This window comes from Anastrepha obliqua, chromosome 4, assembly GCF_027943255.1.
Source record: "Anastrepha obliqua isolate idAnaObli1 chromosome 4, idAnaObli1_1.0, whole genome shotgun sequence".
NCBI classification, from domain to species: Eukaryota; Metazoa; Arthropoda; class Insecta; order Diptera; family Tephritidae; genus Anastrepha; species Anastrepha obliqua.
In genome coordinates, this window is record NC_072895.1 from 100,327,171 (window position 1) to 100,346,581 (window position 19,411).

Here is a 19,411-nt window from a genome sequence, read left to right on the forward strand (position 1 = left end):
GAGGCACTCGTGGTGCCAATATTAACATTCTCTCTGGCAGTCAAGCAGCTTTAAAATAGCTAGATAGCTTCTCATTCCAATCAAGGTTGGTCTGGGAAAGTTTTAAAATCCTCAAAAGTGCCTTTCTATGTGAGCAGGAACAACGAGGTCGAATACTAGAGAGCCCAATCGGACATCGGCAATGGAAAAGGCTCATAGATCCAGAACGGGTAAAGGCAGAAGCAATCCTTAACCTAAGCAGGACATACAATTTTACACCGAACTACTAATAGGATAATGTAAACTTAATTACCACATGAAAAAGGTGCGATAGAGAAAGATTTTTCTAGACTCTGCCCATCGGCAGAAGCTGTCAGGCGGAGGCGGGGAAAGAAAGTATTTTCAAAATGTCCCGGTTTAGCCAGAACACGAGTTCGCTCTTCGGGTAAGCCGTTTCTACAGCAAATTGAGAAATTCTCAGACACAGAGATAACAAATTTACTGTTATACTTGGATCTCACGAAATGGATCTGAAAAAAAACATCGCACGATAGCAGTCGTAGTAAAAATATCTGTAGAAACACTAAATCACTTCAACAATAACTGCCAGGGACTAGTCACTGACGTCACTATATCAATACCTACAAAGTTGCTTAGACTATAAGATTCTTTAAATAACTATGGCTGATAATAAGGGTAACATTACTTAAGTATTCATCGGCATAGTATCGCAGTTCGGCGTGAACCATTACTTCCGCTATAATTCGCCTACACGTCACTCGGTCTTCAGGATTTCTTTTGACATCAGATATGCTCATAGTTCGTATGTCTTCTTCTATGTCATCTCTCCGTCTCTTTCCCGACCGTCGTCTTCTTGTATCGCCTTTGCTTCCAAGCTCGTTTTGACAGTTCCATCATTACTCATTCGCAAATGTGACTTTACCATCGAATTCTTTGCGCTTTAATGTATCTAATAACATTTGCACCTCTGCTAAGGGTGTCTAACTCCTCCTTGTACCGAATGCGGTAAATATCATCTTCCAGTCGTACAGCTCCATATATCTTTCGGAGAATCTTTGTTTGGAGACAATTTAATTGCATAACTTCATTTGATTTCAGCACCCAAACTTCGCAATCGTATGTGAGTGTAGGTCTTCTGATGGTTTTATATATTCGAAGCTTCATTACTTAAGTATCAAGATAGGTAAAGGTGTCTACTCCGAAACTCTATGGCACAATATCTGCTACCACAACACCACCACTTTGTGTCGCCAGAAATATAAGTTTTAACCCGATTCCGATGTCGTTTCATTTGGCAACTTAATCCCATGTCGATTGGTCGTTCGCATCCGGTGTTTATTTCTACTATATAACGCCAACAAAGAATTAGAAAAAAATCATAAGGTATCTTCTAAGCTTTAAATAAAAATATCCGAAGAGATTTTTTAAGAAAAAACAATTATTTTAATAATATTTTATCATGGAGAAATGGTATGAAATATGCACTGTGCAATAGTTTCATAAAAAAATCATGGTTTCTCAACGAATTGGCCGGACACGACCGACTCATTGATATGCGATTAAGTGCAAACTAGTTTCCAGCGATATGTTCATAATCGTCGAGGATCTATTGCCAAATACCCCTGATCCAGTGTCTCCTTCAAACAGAACAGCGCCTAGCATCAAGTTACATCCAAGCAAAGAAGCAGATCACATAAAAATTAACATTAAATGGGTTTTGAACACAGCGCGCGCCTTTCATGTTGAAGAAACAACATTTGACTTAATCGAACCAAACCTCAGATAGTCAACTGATTTGTCATCTCTCGTTTTCTCTACGCTGTCAATGCCTCACAGGAACTGCAAAAGAGAAAAAAAGAAAACGTAAAGGGAGCTGACTTGGCCAGGAATGAGTGGTGAGAACTTGTGAACCACTAAGAGATTCACAGACGGCTGTAGATAATATTTTAGTTGGCAGGACTTCAGCAAAAGTTACTGCAAAGAAGAAAAAACAGATATCGAGCGAGGCCCTTTGTTTGCTCTCCTAGCAAGCTATATGAATCAATATACAGGGTCCGCCATATAACTTTACGGAATTAAAAATGCTATAAAAAAGAAACTACTCAATATTTTTTCAAACTTAATGATGGAACACAACGTCATTCATATGGCTCTTGGCTTGGACTTTGTACGGCGTCATACCAAGGTCTTTACGCAAAATTCGTCTCAATGATGTCTCCGAAATGTCCAATTGTTGAGAACGACGGTGAACTGATACTCCTGGTGATTCACGAAAACTCTTGGCCACAGCAGCAATATTTTCGGGTGTACGCACGGTTTTTGGTCGGTCACACGTTGGTTTGTCAATAAGCAACCCAGTTTCTCTTACTTTTTTCGCAAAGTAACGCACATACCATACCATGATTTTCAAAGTAACGTCGCAATATTTCCCAGCGTTCTTTGAGCGTATACACAACCATTTTCGTTTAGCGGAAGAATAAAACTAATTTTCTGTCAAATAAGATGACAGCTAAGTGTTACCATTCTTCAAATAATACCTAGTTCAAATCCGTAACGATAGATGGCGGGCCCTATGTAAGTACTTGCATATATTATATATATAAATAATTATTCATCCAATATTGTTTTCGAATAACTTTTTTACAAAATGAAAAAACATGATTTTGAGTCATGGAAATCTTTATTTTGACCTTTATGTAGACGCTCCATTCCTATCTCTTTGTATACTGCAGCTGTCTAATTCACAAGTGTGAGATATGATTGGCATACGACGTCATTGCAAATATTATAAATCTTTCAATAGAGTGATTAATTTTGCACCACCTAGTTTTTAATAAGAACTAGGATCGCCCATAGTCATACCTTTTTTTAGTATTTATAGTCATAGAAAAAAGTTAAAACATATATATATGGATAGCTTATGTTGAAACTTTTTACATGATATATGTGAATAAATGTAGTAAAATTAAATGTGAAAAATATCCCATTTTACCTGTATTAAGCGATCCTATATTTGTGTATTTCAAATATCATAATTTCTTTTATTCATGAATTTTAAACATTTAATTTCATTACGAAAAAAAAAATTATTTATAATATTTATATTAAAAAACAATCATTAATTAACCCATGACCATCATAATTTCTGAATCAAATTTATAGTATATAGTATTGATTCACAATATATAAGTTTCCAGTTATTTCATCAACTTTTATATCATGATGCATATATATAATATCATGATACATATTATAACATGATATATCATAATATAGGTAAAATAATTTGATTAATTTTACCTGCACCTATTCACTTATGTATCTATTTTATTACATTGTGCAAACCGTCTCCACTTATACTATCCATTGGTATATGTTTCAACTTTTTTCTCTGACTATAAATACTAAAAAAAGGTACGACAAAAGTTTGCTCTCCGTATTAATATATGGATTAGCTATGTACTTCAGTGCGACCTATCGAGCTTTAGTTGTTGTTCCTCCTACAGCGTAAAACTCAAAATTCCCAAAAATACTCGAAGAATGCTATAAGATTGACGACTCTTATCTGAATATGTCTAAATGCGAGTCGCTCGGGAAACGTTTACTCGACGACTGTGGACAAAGGGACAAGTGGGCAAAATTTTTTCTCCCAAAAAATTCTTGGTCAGCCTTTTCCGATTGGCAAAACTGCAGCAAATAATATATTTAATATCCACGCCAGTTTGGCATTTGTGACAATGATACTCCTAGTAGAGCAGTCGTTGTAGTAGTAGTAGTAGTAGTTGTAGCACAAGCAATGTCGATGTGTGTATGTGTGTGGAGATCGGCGCTATAGTATTGAAGCTTGCCGGTTGGTTGAAGCAGTTTGGCGCCCACTTTTCATTGTGCCAGTACCGCCATTAGCGTGGTCGATGCAAGGCAACGACGACAGGAATATGTAGAGGTTGAAGGCGACGACATCGAACAGCGCGAATAATAGTTTATTAGTGGACGTACATATGTGTGCGCTGTTGCATACCGTAAGGCGCTAACATATTTTCACCAAAGACCATTCATTTTTAGTACGTTACTGACGGCTCAACGGAACGGTTCCGAATATTCAGAGAGCAAAGTGCGATAAAAGGAATAAGACAAAGAGAAAGTTTTCAGATTTCGTGTTTGAGAAAAAAATTTTAATTTGTTAAAAGGTGTTGTGAGAAAAAGAGTGTAAAAGTAATTTTAACTCGAATTTGTTAAACTTTAAGTGCGAGTGGCGAAAATGTGATATTGGAAAAAAAATTTGTTAAATCTTTGGAAGAAGTAGAAAATTAAAAACAACTGACACGGTATTTTTTTTTTTTTTAATACATTGTAATACATATTAAAATGTTATAAGTAAATTTTGTGGTTTTGCTTTCAGCCGTTAAATTGTAAATATTATTTTCAAGTCATCTACAAACTGTAGTCGAAAGGTCAGCCGATCAAATAGATAATTTAATATAAAATTGTGCATTTTATTTCATTTTTATTTTATTTTGAATTTTTATTATAGCGGCTTTGAACTGAACTTATTGAAAATAATGTTTTTTTCTATTTAAATATAATTTATTTATTTATAAAAATAATTTAAATATCAACTAATTAATTAATTATATTTAATAAACTAATAATAATTAAAATTAAACCTAATTAATTAAATATAATTAATTCATTAATATTTAAATATTTTTTTATTTTATATTTAAATATTTTGTCTAATTTTTTTTTTTTGTTTGAATTAAGAAAATCTTTATATTAATACTATTAGTTTTTTATAAAATAAAAATATTATTTACCTTGTTTTTTGCCGCCAAATTGTAAATATTATTTCCTAGTCATCCTCAGTCTGAAACTGAAACATCGGCCGACGAAATAAATAAAGTAATATAAAATCGTATGCTTCATATTTTTATAATGGCATTGAGCTGAACTTATTGAAAATATTTAAAAAAAAAAAAATATTTTTTTATGTATTTAAATATTTAAATATTTGTTAATTGATATTTATGTATATGTTTTAAAATTAAGGAAATTGGAAATGAAGAATATTTAAAAAAAAATTAATATATATTTTTTTTTTGTATTTTAAATATTAATTATTTGATATTTATGTATGTCATTTAATATTTTGTGTATTTTAAATTAAGAAAATGTTTATATTAAGAACATTTTTTTTTAATTATGTATTATATTATATATTGAAATAAATATTTGCTGCTTTAAAATATTTTTTTTTTTGCATATTTTAAGAGACTTTAGCCATTTTTGTGAAAAAATTTTTCAATGAATCAATTTTTCAATCACACTTCGAATTCAATTTAAAAATAGCATATCACTTATATAAAATGTACAGTGCCGGTCAATATAATAGCACCAGTTACAATATTCTGATTCGAAAGATGTAAAAATTGCACCTATGTACTATATTATTTTTTGGAGTGTAAAAAACAGTTACATTTTTTATGCTATCTCAGAGTGTGTGCATTTGTTGTGAAATTTCGTAACTGTTAATCAGTTATAAAAGATCTTTTGTCAACACTTATCATTTTGTGCAGTTAATAAAATAGCACCAGTAGGCTTTTTTATTTTTGTTTTGTGAAAAAAAGTGAAAACGGAAGGTAATACAATTTTTTTTAAATACTTGTTATAAAATCGTGTAATAATACTAAAAAAATTTGTGTCGGAGGGTAAATCGTATTCCCAAATAAGGGAATTGGTGGACTGTTCCAATAACATGATAATAAATGCCCTAAGATATGAGCAAAAAGTTGAATCCCGTGGTAGGAAGCGAGTTTTGTCATCCTTAATAGTAAAACGGTTAGTACGGACGACTAAAGCAAATCCCTTTATGACAGCTACAGAGCTCAAAAAAACATTGGATGTGCCGGCAAGCGTGGAAACTATTCGCCGCAGACTTCGAGACAACAGCCTCAATGCCTGTAGTCCTCGAAAAGTGCCGCTCCTTTCCTCTAAGCATGTTGCTAAACGGATATCTTTTGCTAAAGCACATCTAAATTGGCCAAACTAAAAGTGGAGAAATGTGCTATGGACTGACAAATCCAAAATTGTTCTTTTTGGTGGAAAGGGTTCCAGATGTTTTGTCCGTAGGCCGCCTAACAGCGAATACAAGCCACAATTCACAGCAAAAACTATCAAACATGGAGGCCATAGTATTATGGTATGGGGTTGCTTATCGTTTCAAGGTGTGGGTCGTATATATTGGATCAAAAGCGTGGTGTGGGTCTTCCAGCAAGACAATGACCCAAACACACCAGCAAAATGAAAAAAAAAATGGTTCAACGATAACTCTATCAATGTAATGGAGTGGCCTGCACAGTCCCCAGATTTGAACCCTGTCGAAAATCTGTGGACGGACATAAAAAAGGGTGTATCTACAATAAAACCAACAAGCATTGAAGGGCTCTGGGAGGCTGTGCAGAAAATTTGGAATTCCATCAAAGTTAAAAGATGCCAGCATTTAGTTGATTCCATGGAAAGGCGTTGTGCCCCGGTAATAGTAAATAAAGGGCACGCGACAAAGTATTTAATTAATTTATTTACAAGATATCTGAGTGAAATTTTTTATTTCTTTCAACAATGACCACTAACTTTTGTTAAAAATGAACTGAAGTGCTATTATTTTGACTGCGTAGTTTTTAAGTTTTTTGTTTAAATTAATTAGCGTATTTTAAACTGTTGAAAAAACCCAAATAATTTTCTTATGATAATAAACCATTAACATCAAAGAATTTATTATTTTGTTTTGAGTTGAATCGGCCCAACAGTTAAACAGATGTAAACGGAGTCAGTATAAATTTGTGCGTGGTGTTATTATATTGGCCGCATTACATTAGGATGGTCACAAAAAAAAATTGACTAATGTTTCCCCCTAAATTTGTTTCATAGCGAAAAAAAAATTAGAAATTATTATAATTGATATTATTATAATAACGCTTAATTAAATGATTATAATAGAGATTATTATAATAAGTTAAAATTAACCCTTTGTGGTCGCACTAAATTTTGACATGGGTGTTGAAGCGGTCGGAATTCATTTCCGTTGAAGGAGCAACATAACATATAAGCTTATAAAGGTTACACAAGATTTAATAATTCTATAAATAAATACAGTATAAACTGAATATGGTTGCTTGCTGTGGTGGCTGCGAGTAGACATACGACCGCGAAGGGTTGAACCCCATAGGAAAAATGTACCTTTACGTAAATTTGGCATAAAACCTTCACAGATCGATATTATTTAAGCTCCTCTCTGAATTTCACTTCAAAAATATCCAAAATTATGCCCTATGCTTAAGGATGCTGTAGAAAAAAGTTATAATAATTTTTTTTTTGTGCCACCCTAATATGCATATAATAAAAATTAATATTTTCTGAGGCTGAATTAGTTTTAAAGGTTTTTTTCGAAGATTTGGGGCTTTATTGTGAAAAAACGGTACACAATATTTTATTCGAAGTATTGGCCATCGCTAGCTACAACTTTCGCCCATCTTTCGGGCAATTTCCGGATGCCGTTTCTCCAAAATTCTGGCCGCTGCTTGGCTATCCATGACTCAACCCATATTTTGGTAGCCTGGTACGAGGAGAACCGCTGGTCCGCCAAATCGAGACTCATATGCCGGAACAAATGATAATCGGAGGGAGCTATGTCTGGACTATACGGCGGGTGGGGTAACACTTCCCAGCCAAGCGTTCCAAGGTATTTTTTGACAGGTTGAGCAACATGCGGTCGAGCGTTGTCATGTTTCAAAATAACCTTGTCGTGCCTTTTTACCGTTTCCGGCCGTTTTTCTTTCAATGCCCGGCTTAAACGCATCAATTGCAGTCGGTAACGATCCCCCGTGATTGTTTCGCCCGGTTGGAGCAGCTCAAAATATACGACGCCGACCTGATCCCACCAAATGCAGAGCATGATTTTCTTGCCGTGAATATTCTGCTTGGCCGTCGACGTTGATGCGTGGCCGGTCAAACACCATGATTTTTTGCGTTTTGGGTTATCGTAGTGGATCCATTTTTTGTCGCCAGTCATGACCCGATGCAAAAAACCCTTCCGATTTTGTCGCTCGATCAGCAATTCGCACGTAAAAAATCGCCGTTCGACGCCGCGCAGCTTCAACTCGTTCGGGACCCAATGTTCTTGCTTTTGGATCATTCCCATCGCTTTTAGACGCTTGCAAACGGTTGATTTATCAACGCCCAATGATGCAGCAAGCTCTTCTTGGGTTTGGCACGAGTCCTCGTTTACCAATTCCCCAATTCCGCGTCCTCGAACTTTTTGGGCTGGCCAAGACGCTCCTTGTCTTCGGTGTGAAAATCACCACTTTTGAATCGTCGAAACCAGTACTCACATGTTGAAATCGACGAAGTATGGTCTGGGTAGGCCTCCTGCAGCAATTCACGAGCTTGGGCTGTATTTTTTTTCAAATTGAAGCAGAAAAGCAAAGCTTCCCACAAATTGCGTTTCGACGGCACGAAAGTTGACATACTCGGAGCACGAAAACACTGCGTTGTTTATACTTCAGCGAAATAACAGATATTGATAAACAAAGCCTAGGGATGAGGCTTTGTCATGAATATATATTCAGTATCGCCAACGCGATAAAGTGATAAACAGCGCCATCTGTGTGTCACCTTTAAAACTAATTCAACCTCCGGAAAGAAATCTCCGCCTTAAATGCACACTCCTTTACCGCCTTTAAAGTTGGTATTTCAGTGAATCTCAATTTTTTTCAAAAAAAAAAAAAACAAAACATTCATTAAAAATGCCTGCGTCTCGATCGCCTCCCACTTAACTGCCTTAGTCGCTTAATCACCTTAAGTTTTGTGCTTAAATTTCTAATTAATGCTCATTTTCCTTTTAAACAACTCGATCTTAACTGCCTTTGTCCATCAGCTAACCAGATTTTTATATTTAAATTGTCATTTAGGCAATATTATGAAACTATCATGAACAAAAATATTTTTTAGTTTCGTCATTTTACTAAACATAGTGATTTTCCCTAGAAACTAGAGACATTGAAATTTTTTTTTTTTTTTGATATTTGGAAAAAAAAAATTTTGGCAAAATTTTCTCCAATTTAGGACCTTTTCATATTTTTTTTTTCTTATTTATTTTTTTCATATTTGCGCCTTAAATCGGTAGATGGTTTTATGATTAGCTTTAGCATAGCAGAAATACACTCTGCAAGTTTGCCATTTTCTCGTTCGTGAATTGTACGCCTTTGGAAAAAACCTGTTCTATCATTTTCAGAACATCACCTCATCCCGCATGGCACTACTACGTCACGCAAAAATACGCTCTCTACTTTGAAATGTGTTTTAAAAATGTCTTTTATAAAAATTATTCACTTTGGAATACTTCCAGTAATAAATATAAATCCACACATGTCAAATGCTGAAACTGGCGGGTGAGGTAATTAAGCGCCGTTTACTGTAAAACATACGCCGCCAGCTTTCCTTAACCTTCGCTTTTCTTGTCAATTGTTTTTTTTTTAAACAGCAGTATGCCTTCCCACATCACATACAAACTTACATATGCGCATATATATACATACATATGTGCTCACGAGTATCTTTCCAATAGCTCATATGAGTAAAATGAATGCCTATGTTTGCCTAATCATTTAATTATCTGAATATATATAACTTTGTTTTTGTGTTGTCTTGTATTCGAGTTTTTGCCAGTATATCTATTGATTTTATAGTTATTTGTGTCGTTCGTATGCAATTACTGTGCATTTGCAAGAACTCTATACACAAGCAAACAAACAACAAAAGTAGAGAAGTACAAAGGATTATACTACTATAATAAGGATTACACTTGTATGTGTGTGAGTGTCGCTTTGCCAATCACCAATGCCAAAGAAAACATTATGGAGCAACTTTTTTTTATTGACAGACTAGACGGCAAATAGCTTTTTGCACAGTTGATTAGCCGATACAAAATATTTTATATGAAAATATTTACTTTACGAGGAAGCCGACAAGAGATTTGAACTATCGAACACTCGAACAGGTGGAAAAGAAGTTCAAGCACATGGAAATTGTGTTGAAATGTATTGTGTAACAGTATAACTTTATGATTAAATTGTTCAATGCTTCTATTTTTAAATTGGATTTAAAAAAAAAATTGTTTTCAGATTTTTTCGCAAATAAATTATTTCAGTAGTGTAAGATTGATAATGTTGCAAGTTCCATTCAAAAAGAATTGAAATGAGGTATTGAAAAAATGCAAACAAAAAATTAAAAAAAAAATTTTAATATTTCCCAATCATTAAGGGGTTAAGTTAGCCTGGTTGACAATAAGCCACGCATAGACCTTTTGGTCCCTAGCGATACCAGATGGAGAACGCACTCTATGAATACCGAAAGTGGGCATCATGTAGTGTGTCAGCGCTTTTGGCGAATCTAAGCAGAGCTGGGAGATCCGCTTTAGAGACGTCCTCCAGACCCTCAAACAGTGGGGCTCCCAGGCATTTTAAAAGCGTTTTTAATAATGCCGGACAAACGTACAGAAGGTGTTCTAAAATTTCCTCAACATCCTCTCTGCATTTCCTGCATTTGTCCCTATCTTGTACGCATGTGCAGCCAATAGATTATGACCTGTTAACATACCTATGATAGTTCTGCAGTTCTTTCGCGAGAGCGTAAGTACGAATTGAGTTAGTTTTTTGGCGTTAGTTGCCATTTTGCATGTGTTAAGATTAGTCCACCTAGCTTCCATTCGCTTTTTCATATAGTCGTCCATTTCATTGTACGTTGTATTTAGTATGTGTTTGGGATGCCCTTATTTTGTTGAAATGGTAATCTAACAGCACTTTTTGCTATCTCATCTACTATTTCGTTCCCCATAATGCCTTTGTGACCAGGTACCCGATAGATATGCAGCCTACTTTTAGCGGCTTGCCTTTCTATGGCCTCCCTGCTCTGTCGAACATTTTTGGACTTAATACAATATGAGTTTAATGCTTTTATTGCTGCTTGACTGTCCACGTATATACATATTAATTGTTGAGTTCTTTCTTGTTCTAGTGTAGGCTAGCTCTGCGGCTTTCCCCACAGGAAAAACTTCCGATTGGAAAATACTGCTGTGGTCTGGCAGCTTGATAGGCTGCTTTATCCCTAGTTTTGAGCAGTAAATACCTGCTCACACTCCGTCTAAAGTTTAAGAGCCGTCTTCATAGATGTGAAAAGTACTATGGCCAGGCTTCATGCCTTTATGCCATCCCTCCTCTTCAATTGTAGTACGAAACCTTCTCTCCCAATTAAAGTACGGAGTCATGTAGTCTGTGCAACCTGAGCTCCACTTTCCTATTGAGCTGTGACCGAAGGTTCTGCAGGTGAATACCCCAGCAGCCACTAATCTCCTCGCGGATTTCGCTGCCAGGTTTTTCGCCATAAGGTCAATAGGTGGCATGCTGAGTATCATTTTCAGCGCCGCCGTTGGAGTGGTTTTCATCGCTCCTGTTATGCACTGAGCAGCGAGTCGTTGAATCCTTTCCAGTGGCATTAAGTATGCCAGTTTTCTTGCCGCAGCCCACCATACTAAGGCCCAATACAATAATATCGGTATAACTACTGCCATGTAGCACCAGTGCATCTGAGAGGGTGATAGACCCCAAGTAACGCCCAGCATTCTTTTACATGCGTACAACGCATTACTGCCCTTTTTCACCCTTTCTTCAACATTGTGCTTCCACAGCAATTTACTATCTAGTATTACTCCAAGGTACCTTGATTTTGAGAAGTAATTCGTTGTTGCCCAGCTTCGGGAGGTTCCACGTCGGGACCTTGTACTTCCTGGTAAAAAGTACCATGTTCGTTTTCCGGCGTTTAGCCCTGCGCGAGATGTCCATTGATGTACCATTAAGCGATTAGGGGTATTCAAAATTTTCAATAAATTGGATTTTTTTATTGCATTTTTTTTTAAGTATAATATCTTAAAAATATCTTTTCGAGTCATTCAACAATGAACAAAGGGTGCTCGAGCCCTCCGGAGCGTTTGCAAAACTTTAAATAAGAATTTTTCAAAACTATGTTTTTTGAACTGGTGATCACTGTAACTTAAAAACCGCTAGGTAGATTTCAATAAAATGTATACTGCTTTTGAAAAATATACAAAATTCGTGCCTGATCGAAGGATTTTTTTTCAAAAATTTCTATTTTTTTTAAACAATTAATTGTCGGTTTCTCTCTCGAAAATCTGGAAAATATTTCCTGAGGCCGCCATATTGTTAGTTTTGAAAAAAAAGCTTCGATCAGGCACAAGATTATCTATTAAAAAAACTAATTTCTCTTCTTCGATTGATTTTAGATGAATCTCCAAGGACTTGTGATGATCACCGCAAGCGACTTCTGGAGAAACGGGCTCCACACAAACAGTGATAACTCTTACAATTATTAATTTTTTTTGTTGAAATTTTGCTAAAGTCAAGTCGAAGCATGATATAGTAATGCTATGTTTTTATTTCTGTAAAATAAATCAATTGACTAGCAAAAAATAATTATTGAATATCATAATTTTTTCGGGCCTCTGACTATCCCTAATCCCTTAAGTGAGAACTTACTGCTCTCAGGTTGGCAAGCCGATTTTTGAAAATGGTATATGGCTTGAGGATTGTAATACGGTAATAATAAAATATTACAAATGCGTCCCTGGGCTCCGGTGCTCATAACTTTTTCAAGTATTAAGCTATCATGAACAAAAATATGTTGAAGTTTCGTCATTTTACTAAACATAGTGACTTTGCTAAGAAACTAGAGACACTGACATTTTTCAATATTTGTAAAAAAAATTACATGTTTCAAAATTGACTTTTATCAACCGAAAAACACGACAGTCACAATTTCCAAAATCTGACAAAATTAGGATTAATTTCTTTCTAGATGAAATAATTAACTTTTCCTAATTTACTGAAACTGTCTTGGCCAGAAATGAGTATTTTATTTTTCAAGCTTTTGATTTATCTAAAAAAATATTTTTTTATTTATTTCTTAAATCGTTTCAAATATCTGAAAAAAAATCTAATTTTTTGATCTATTTATTTTTAATTCATAATTTTAAGAGTAATTTATTTAACCATTTGGTATGGAATAAAATTATTCATATATCTGAGAGACAATTCCCTAAAATAATTTTTTTTAGAAAAAGAAGAAGAAAAAGAGTAGAATGTGTTACAAATAATTAGACCATTGCGAAAATTTCGTATAAGTGGGGAAAGGCGTTGCTTAAATTCTACCAAGGCGCATTCATTAAACAATATTTTCGTACGATTGATTTTCAAAGCAAAGTATTGGCGAAGTAGAAAACAAAGAATGAATTCGCCTTGTTTCATTCTGGACTGACAGCCACATGGACACGTCGAAAGAAAAAAAAAACAAATCAGCTGATTTACCGATACCTCTTTTAATACATTCGCTTGAAGTCTACCGGGCTATGAATTTGGCTACCAAAAAATTCATATTTTTGGAACAAAATTTCAAACATGCATTTTCCCCCAAAAAAATTGTAATTTGTTTTCAAAACTGAAAAATATTTTCGAAACTAAAAAAACGTGTGTCAGAATTCAATCATTAATTTTTTTTTATTATAGAAGAATGGGGAGTATGTGAATCGAGATTTAAGATTTAAGCTTATTATTTTATGAGTGTATAGCTGAAAATTGTTGCTATCGAATTTGGCTAAGAAAAAAATTTGATATTTTTGTAAAAAAAATTAAAAATTCATGTTTCCCCAAAAAAATTTTAAAGTTCTATAATTTTTAATATTTTTTGCAGAAGAAGAAAGAGTGTGTGAATTGAATTGCTGAAAACTCTGTTGAGCTATAAATTAAAAAAAATAAAATTAATATATTTGCCAAAAATGCATTTTTCCACATAATTTTTTATTTTTTTTTTTAACCAGAAAAATTTTCGACACTATTTATTGTCAAACAAAACTTATTTGAAAGCTAGGTATTTGTTTTTTTTTTTGTTTTTTTTGAAGAAGAAGAAGAACGAGAAACGTTTTGAGGAAGACCGTATTAAACATTCTGCTGAGCTGCAAATTTCGAATTTTCTGAGCAGATGGCTGAATATTTTAGCTGTCGAAATTGGCTTCGAAAAAATTCAAACTTTTGAAACAAATTTTTAAAAGTGCTTTTTCAACATAATTTTTTTTTGGTTTAAGTTCTGAATTTTTATTAGTTTTTTTTTTTTTTTGAAAAAGGTGGGAGAATGTTGGAATAGATTTGTTCAAAATTCTATTGAGCTATAAGTTTCGAAGTAAAACACCTTACTTCCAAGTTCAGTAATATTTTTTGTTGCTTGTTGAAGACGATATGAGAATGTCAAGAGTGATAGAAATAAGATTGCGCCCATCAGAGAGTGCGTGAGGTCGCGTTTTTTCGAGTTGTGCAGTGTTGCCAACAATTTGCTCTCCGCAATAAATTTAGTGCTTTTTTTATAAATTCGTGTTTGTTTCTTTTTTTTAATTTAAAGCTACCGAATCTTTAAGTTAAAAAAAACTGTATTATTATACAAAAGAAGGTTAAAAAAGTCACTCTGAGAAGATTTTAGAGCTAATGCAAATTTGTTGATTCTTATAAAGTATGATATTTTGAAAGTTTAAATTTAATTTTTTGCTCCTTTTAAGGTTATGCAAGAATATTAAATGTCCCTCTCTCAACTCTTCTTGAGATTGAAAATCTTTCTACACATTTTAAAAGGCGTTTGAATTTACTGAATGCGGATTAAAACCATAGCGGTGTAATCGTTTCTTCCGGCCATCAATCCTTTGTGGGACATAGGGCATCAAGAGGTGTATTCATTGTAAAAATAAGCCAGAAAATACCAGAAATCACTTAAGAAACCATACTGACATTTTTACATAACCTCAAATATAGCAAAAATTTCGTTCCCTTAACAAAAACTTATAAATTAACACATTTATTTAAAAAAACGCACATTTTAAAGACAATTTGTCACGCATACAAAGTTCTTTAAGTAAGTCAATAAAAATCCGGTATTTTATTTTCTTTAAATGGGCATTTTAGCGCGTTTTTATATCCAAAGCTAGGCAACACTGCAGTAGCGAGAGAGAGATTTGACTGCTGAAAACAGAAGAACGCCAACAACAACTGCAATCGGGGGCAATGCCACCAGATGTTAAAAAAAGTAAAGCTAAATAAAACTGAGTGAATTATTGAACTAATTTTTAAAAAATGTATATTTTACAAAATTATAAACATTACATTTTAATTAGAACAGGCTAGAAATATGTCATGAAGAAAGAACTAAAACTCCGAGACTAAATAACAAAAAAAAAATGCCAAATCAAGTTGCGAAAATGGTAATCTGGCCATACTGGAGTTAAAACCACGTAACTCATTGTCAAATTCGCTGAGCGCAAAGTAACGGGACCACGATCGCGCCATCTCATTATTCTTTCCACAATGTGAGAATGTGGGAATTAAAATGCTAAAATTCATATATTATATGCATTTCAAAAAAATTTTGAAAAATGGATATTTTCCCAAAGAATTATTTTTGTTTTCAAAACTGACAAAGGATACCGAAAATACTTTTTTCAAAAAAAAAAAAGTCAAAGCTTAGTATTTCATTTATTTTTGTGTTTTGAAGAGTATGTGAACAGAAATGCTTAGATTCTGCTGAGCTAAAACTTTCAGATTTTATGAGTGTATAGCGAAATATGTTAGGTATCGAATTAGACTAAAAAAAAATGTCATATTTTTGGAAGAGTTTTCAAAAGTGCATTTAGCCACATAAAATTTGTTAAAACTGAGAACGGTTTTCGAAATTACTTATTTCAAGCAAAAATTTCAAAAATGCATTTTCCAAATAATTTTGTTTTTTTTTCAAACCTGAGAAGGACTTTCGAAACAACTTAAAAAAAAACTTATTTCAAAGTTAATGTTAGATTATATGCTATGTTAAGTGCAACCTTAATTCTCCACTATGTTTATCCGTTATCACTTTCCACTATTATTCTGCAACCTTATGCTACTTTGTTATTACATTTAATAAATCGTGACGTTAAAACGTTAAACGGGTCTTTAGCTCCTATCAGGTCAGTCCATAAGTTCGTGCGTTTTGTTAATAGTAACAGTTAAGAATTTTTTTTTCTTTTTAAAGAAGATGGGAGAATGTGTGCATAGAAATGGTAAAAATTCTGCTGAGCTATATGATTTAAATTTTGTGAGTGGATGCTGAATATTTTACTTTAAAAAACTTATTTCAAAGAGCAGTATTTTTTTTTTTTTTTTGTTTTTTTGAAGAAGATAGGCGTATGCTTGAATTGAAATGTTAAAATTCTGTTAAGCTACAATATAAATTTAATATTTTGTGTTGGATAGCTGAATATTTTCGTTATCAAATTTGGCTAAAAGATAATTCCTGATTTTTGAGAAAAATTTTCAAATGCGAATTTATTCCCAAACACTTTTTTCCACAATTAAGTAAAATTTTCAAAACTGAATTTTTTTCCCCCCCAGAAAAAAAATTTTAAATTTTATACCCGACTATTTTAGCTATCAAATTTAGCTTAAAGTAAACCACATATTTTTGAGAAAATTTTCATATGTGAATTATTTTCCAAACAATTATTTTCCAAAATTGGATCGAATTTTCAAAACAGAAAGTTCCAGATGTTTAAGAAAAATTTTCATATGTGAATTATTTTCCAAAATTGGATCGAATTTTCAAAACTGAAATTTTTTTTAAATTCCAGAAAATTCTAGATTTTTAAAAAAAAATTTCAAATGTGAATTTTTTCCTAAACAATTTTTTCTCCAAAATTTAGTCAAATATTCAAAACAGAAAATTCCAGATTTTTAAGAAAAATTTTCATATGTGAATTATTTCCCAAAATTGGATCGAATTTTCAAAACAGATTTTTAAGAAAAATTTTCAAATGTGAATTTTTTTCTAAACAATTTTTTCACCAAAATTTAGTCAAATATTCCAAACAGAAAATTCCAGATTTTTAACAAAAATTTTCATATGTGAATTATTTCCCAAACAATTATTTTCTAAAATTGGATCGAATTTTCCAAATTGATTTTTTTTTTTTAATTCCAGAAAATTCTAGATTTTTAAGAAAAATTTTCAAATGTGAATTTTTTCCTAAACAATTTTTTCGTCAAAATTTAGTCAAATATTCAAAACAGAAAATTTCAGATTTTTAAGAAAAATTTTCAAATGTGAATTTTTTCCCAAAAAATGTTTTTCTTTTTTTTGTTTTTGAGTCAAATTTTCAAAACCAATTTTGAGAACACCCTTAATCTCCTCTTCCTCTCTATTTTCACTATTTTATTCCAAAAGGTACTTCCATTTATTCTTTCCAGTTCCCTGTGAACTGTAAACTGCGAGCTGTAAACTGGGAGCTTTAAAGCAAAAAATCAAAAATGCATGCCAATTTCTAACCACTTGAGACTTTCGCATTATTAAGCTAAAATTAAATAGGCTATAAAACTGCGTATTCAAAGTATTCTTATAATTCTGACTAAAAAGTTTAACGTTATGAAAATTTGTTGATTTTTTTAATTGTTGTTTTTTTAATTTTATACAGGATTTGCTACGTTGAGTTATATAGTTTTTGTTGTAGTATGGACTATGTTTTTATCAAAAATACATATATAAAAATAAGTTAATAGTCAAAACTTGACAAAATGTCGCTGTGCTATTATACTGACGACGGCTGTATATAAAATTAAAACAATAAATATTTTATAAACTAAAATCATTAATCACTTCATTTGGTTCCCTATACCTTTCCAGATTATTGTTAAAGCTAAAGCGCATTTGAGAACTTTGCACTAAAATGTCCTTCCTTTCGCCATCGCTGAGATTGGAGAACCTGCCGAACGAACCAATTATGACACTCGACCACATACCGGAAGAAAAGCGTTACAACAAAAATAATATAGTGGCCAAGTGGTGTGCGCCAATAAATGGAAAAATGTATCGTATCGAGCTAGAACATGGAACTACCACGGGTCGACGCATGATATGGGTTAACGGGAAGGTGAGAAAAACAAAGGCAGATATACAGATAATAAAAAATAAAGAAAGAAAAACTGGTGCTTTTTTACAAGCACTCTCTTTCATCCGTAACTTCAGCCAAACAGTGCTGGGCATTCGTTTATAATGATTTCCTCATGTGATCACAATATTTCCAGGAAGTCTTGCGCCGCGATTGGATGTTCAAATTGGTTGGCGAAGATTCATTTTATATAGACCAAGCGCGTTGCATTATACGCGTAGATCCGGCACCTGGTTTCAGATATGACTACTCACTATATATCGACGGCAAGCCGCATGAACAGTACACCGACGAGCTGACCAAACATTATCGCCTGTGGCTGGTCACCGTCGATGATATCGACTATCGCATAATGTTGGAATTGGACACGATCAATTTGTATGTGAACGATCAGTTGAGAGGAGAAACGGTGAGTAGGGGAAATTTAAACTCTGTATCCACTTGCTGAGAGCGCAGCCATGCTGAATAATTTACAATTATTTTGAATTCACAGGGCGAATTCGTTGATGGTGGTACGGATACCAAGTTTAACGAGAATGGCATCGATTTCGTATTGCAGGCGCGTTCAAGTGGCAATAAATTAGATGGATTGACGCACACTCTACTAGCGAATGGTGAAATCGTACCTGAGGCTAAGATATTGGAAATTATGCAAGAGCGAATCTCAATCTTATCGCCAACTTAAAGTTGATTTTATTATTTTATGTCTAAGTTAAAAAATTATATGAACGGAGAAGTTCTCGCAATGTGCTAAAAATGTATGAGTTTTAATTAAAAGTGAGTGATATGTATAAATAAATTGTGAATAGGCACTGCAAACTTCTTTTATAAGATGATTTAGAGTGAAATAATTATTTGAGGGGATATACGCACAGAAGTGTATTCTGTAGCACAGCAAGCTTTACTTCCAATCTTCTAATGATCTGCTGGATTGTCGAACTGAAAATCCAATTCTGTTTCAAAAAATGTACTTGCGAAACTGATACGGTAAAATCTATGCTATCCGAAATGTTGCAAGTAAACCTCGGCTCTAACGTCTATCGTAAAACTAGAGATGAAAAGGAAGATTCAACAAAAAATACTTCAGTCTATCATCGAAAACTGATCACTCAGAATACGAGCGTTTTCTTTCATATTTTGCGCCTTTGCTGCACTACGTGTGATGAGCTGTAAATCGATATTTTTAGCGAAAATTTTGGTTTTTTTAGCATAAAGTTACATAAAGGGTTTTCCAATAACAGGTGTTATTTTGAATAGACCGCTATTTCGGTAGGTGCCACTTTTGAAGACAAGTAGAAACTACGTCATTAATAAAAATGGAACGAGACACGCTTA

The 19,411-nt window shown here is 33.4% G+C and overlaps 1 protein-coding gene across 5 annotated transcripts; it reads left to right on the forward strand.

Annotated features, from left to right (window-relative positions):
- Positions 1–4,077: 4,077 nt before the first annotated feature.
- LOC129246122 (fas apoptotic inhibitory molecule 1) lies at positions 4,078–18,895 on the forward strand. 5 transcript variants are annotated; one of them, XM_054884684.1, is made up of 4 exons: positions 4,078–4,325; positions 17,812–18,058; positions 18,213–18,485; positions 18,570–18,895. In XM_054884684.1, the coding sequence occupies exons 2-4, from the start codon at positions 17,855–17,857 to the stop codon at positions 18,759–18,761; spliced, it is 669 nt and encodes a 222-aa protein (XP_054740659.1). In that variant the 5' UTR covers positions 4,078–4,325; positions 17,812–17,854; the 3' UTR covers positions 18,762–18,895. The 5 variants fall into 5 exon arrangements, with proteins under 5 accessions (XP_054740659.1, XP_054740660.1, XP_054740658.1 ...); XM_054884685.1 differs by lacking the exon at positions 4,078–4,325 and adding an exon at positions 17,406–17,518; XM_054884683.1 differs by lacking the exon at positions 4,078–4,325 and adding an exon at positions 17,508–17,612.
- The last annotated feature ends 516 nt before the right edge of the window (positions 18,896–19,411 follow it).

Excerpts from the sequence above, each read along its gene's own strand:
- LOC129246122 (XM_054884684.1), top strand. The coding sequence starts at position 17,855 with ATGTCCTTCCTTTCGCCATCGCTGAGATTGGAGAACCTGCCGAACGAA. Across the intron at positions 18,059-18,212 it reads TGATATGGGTTAACGGGAAG|GAAGTCTTGCGCCGCGATTG; the intron begins GTGAGAAAAACA and ends CAATATTTCCAG. Across the intron at positions 18,486-18,569 it reads ATCAGTTGAGAGGAGAAACG|GGCGAATTCGTTGATGGTGG; the intron begins GTGAGTAGGGGA and ends TTGAATTCACAG.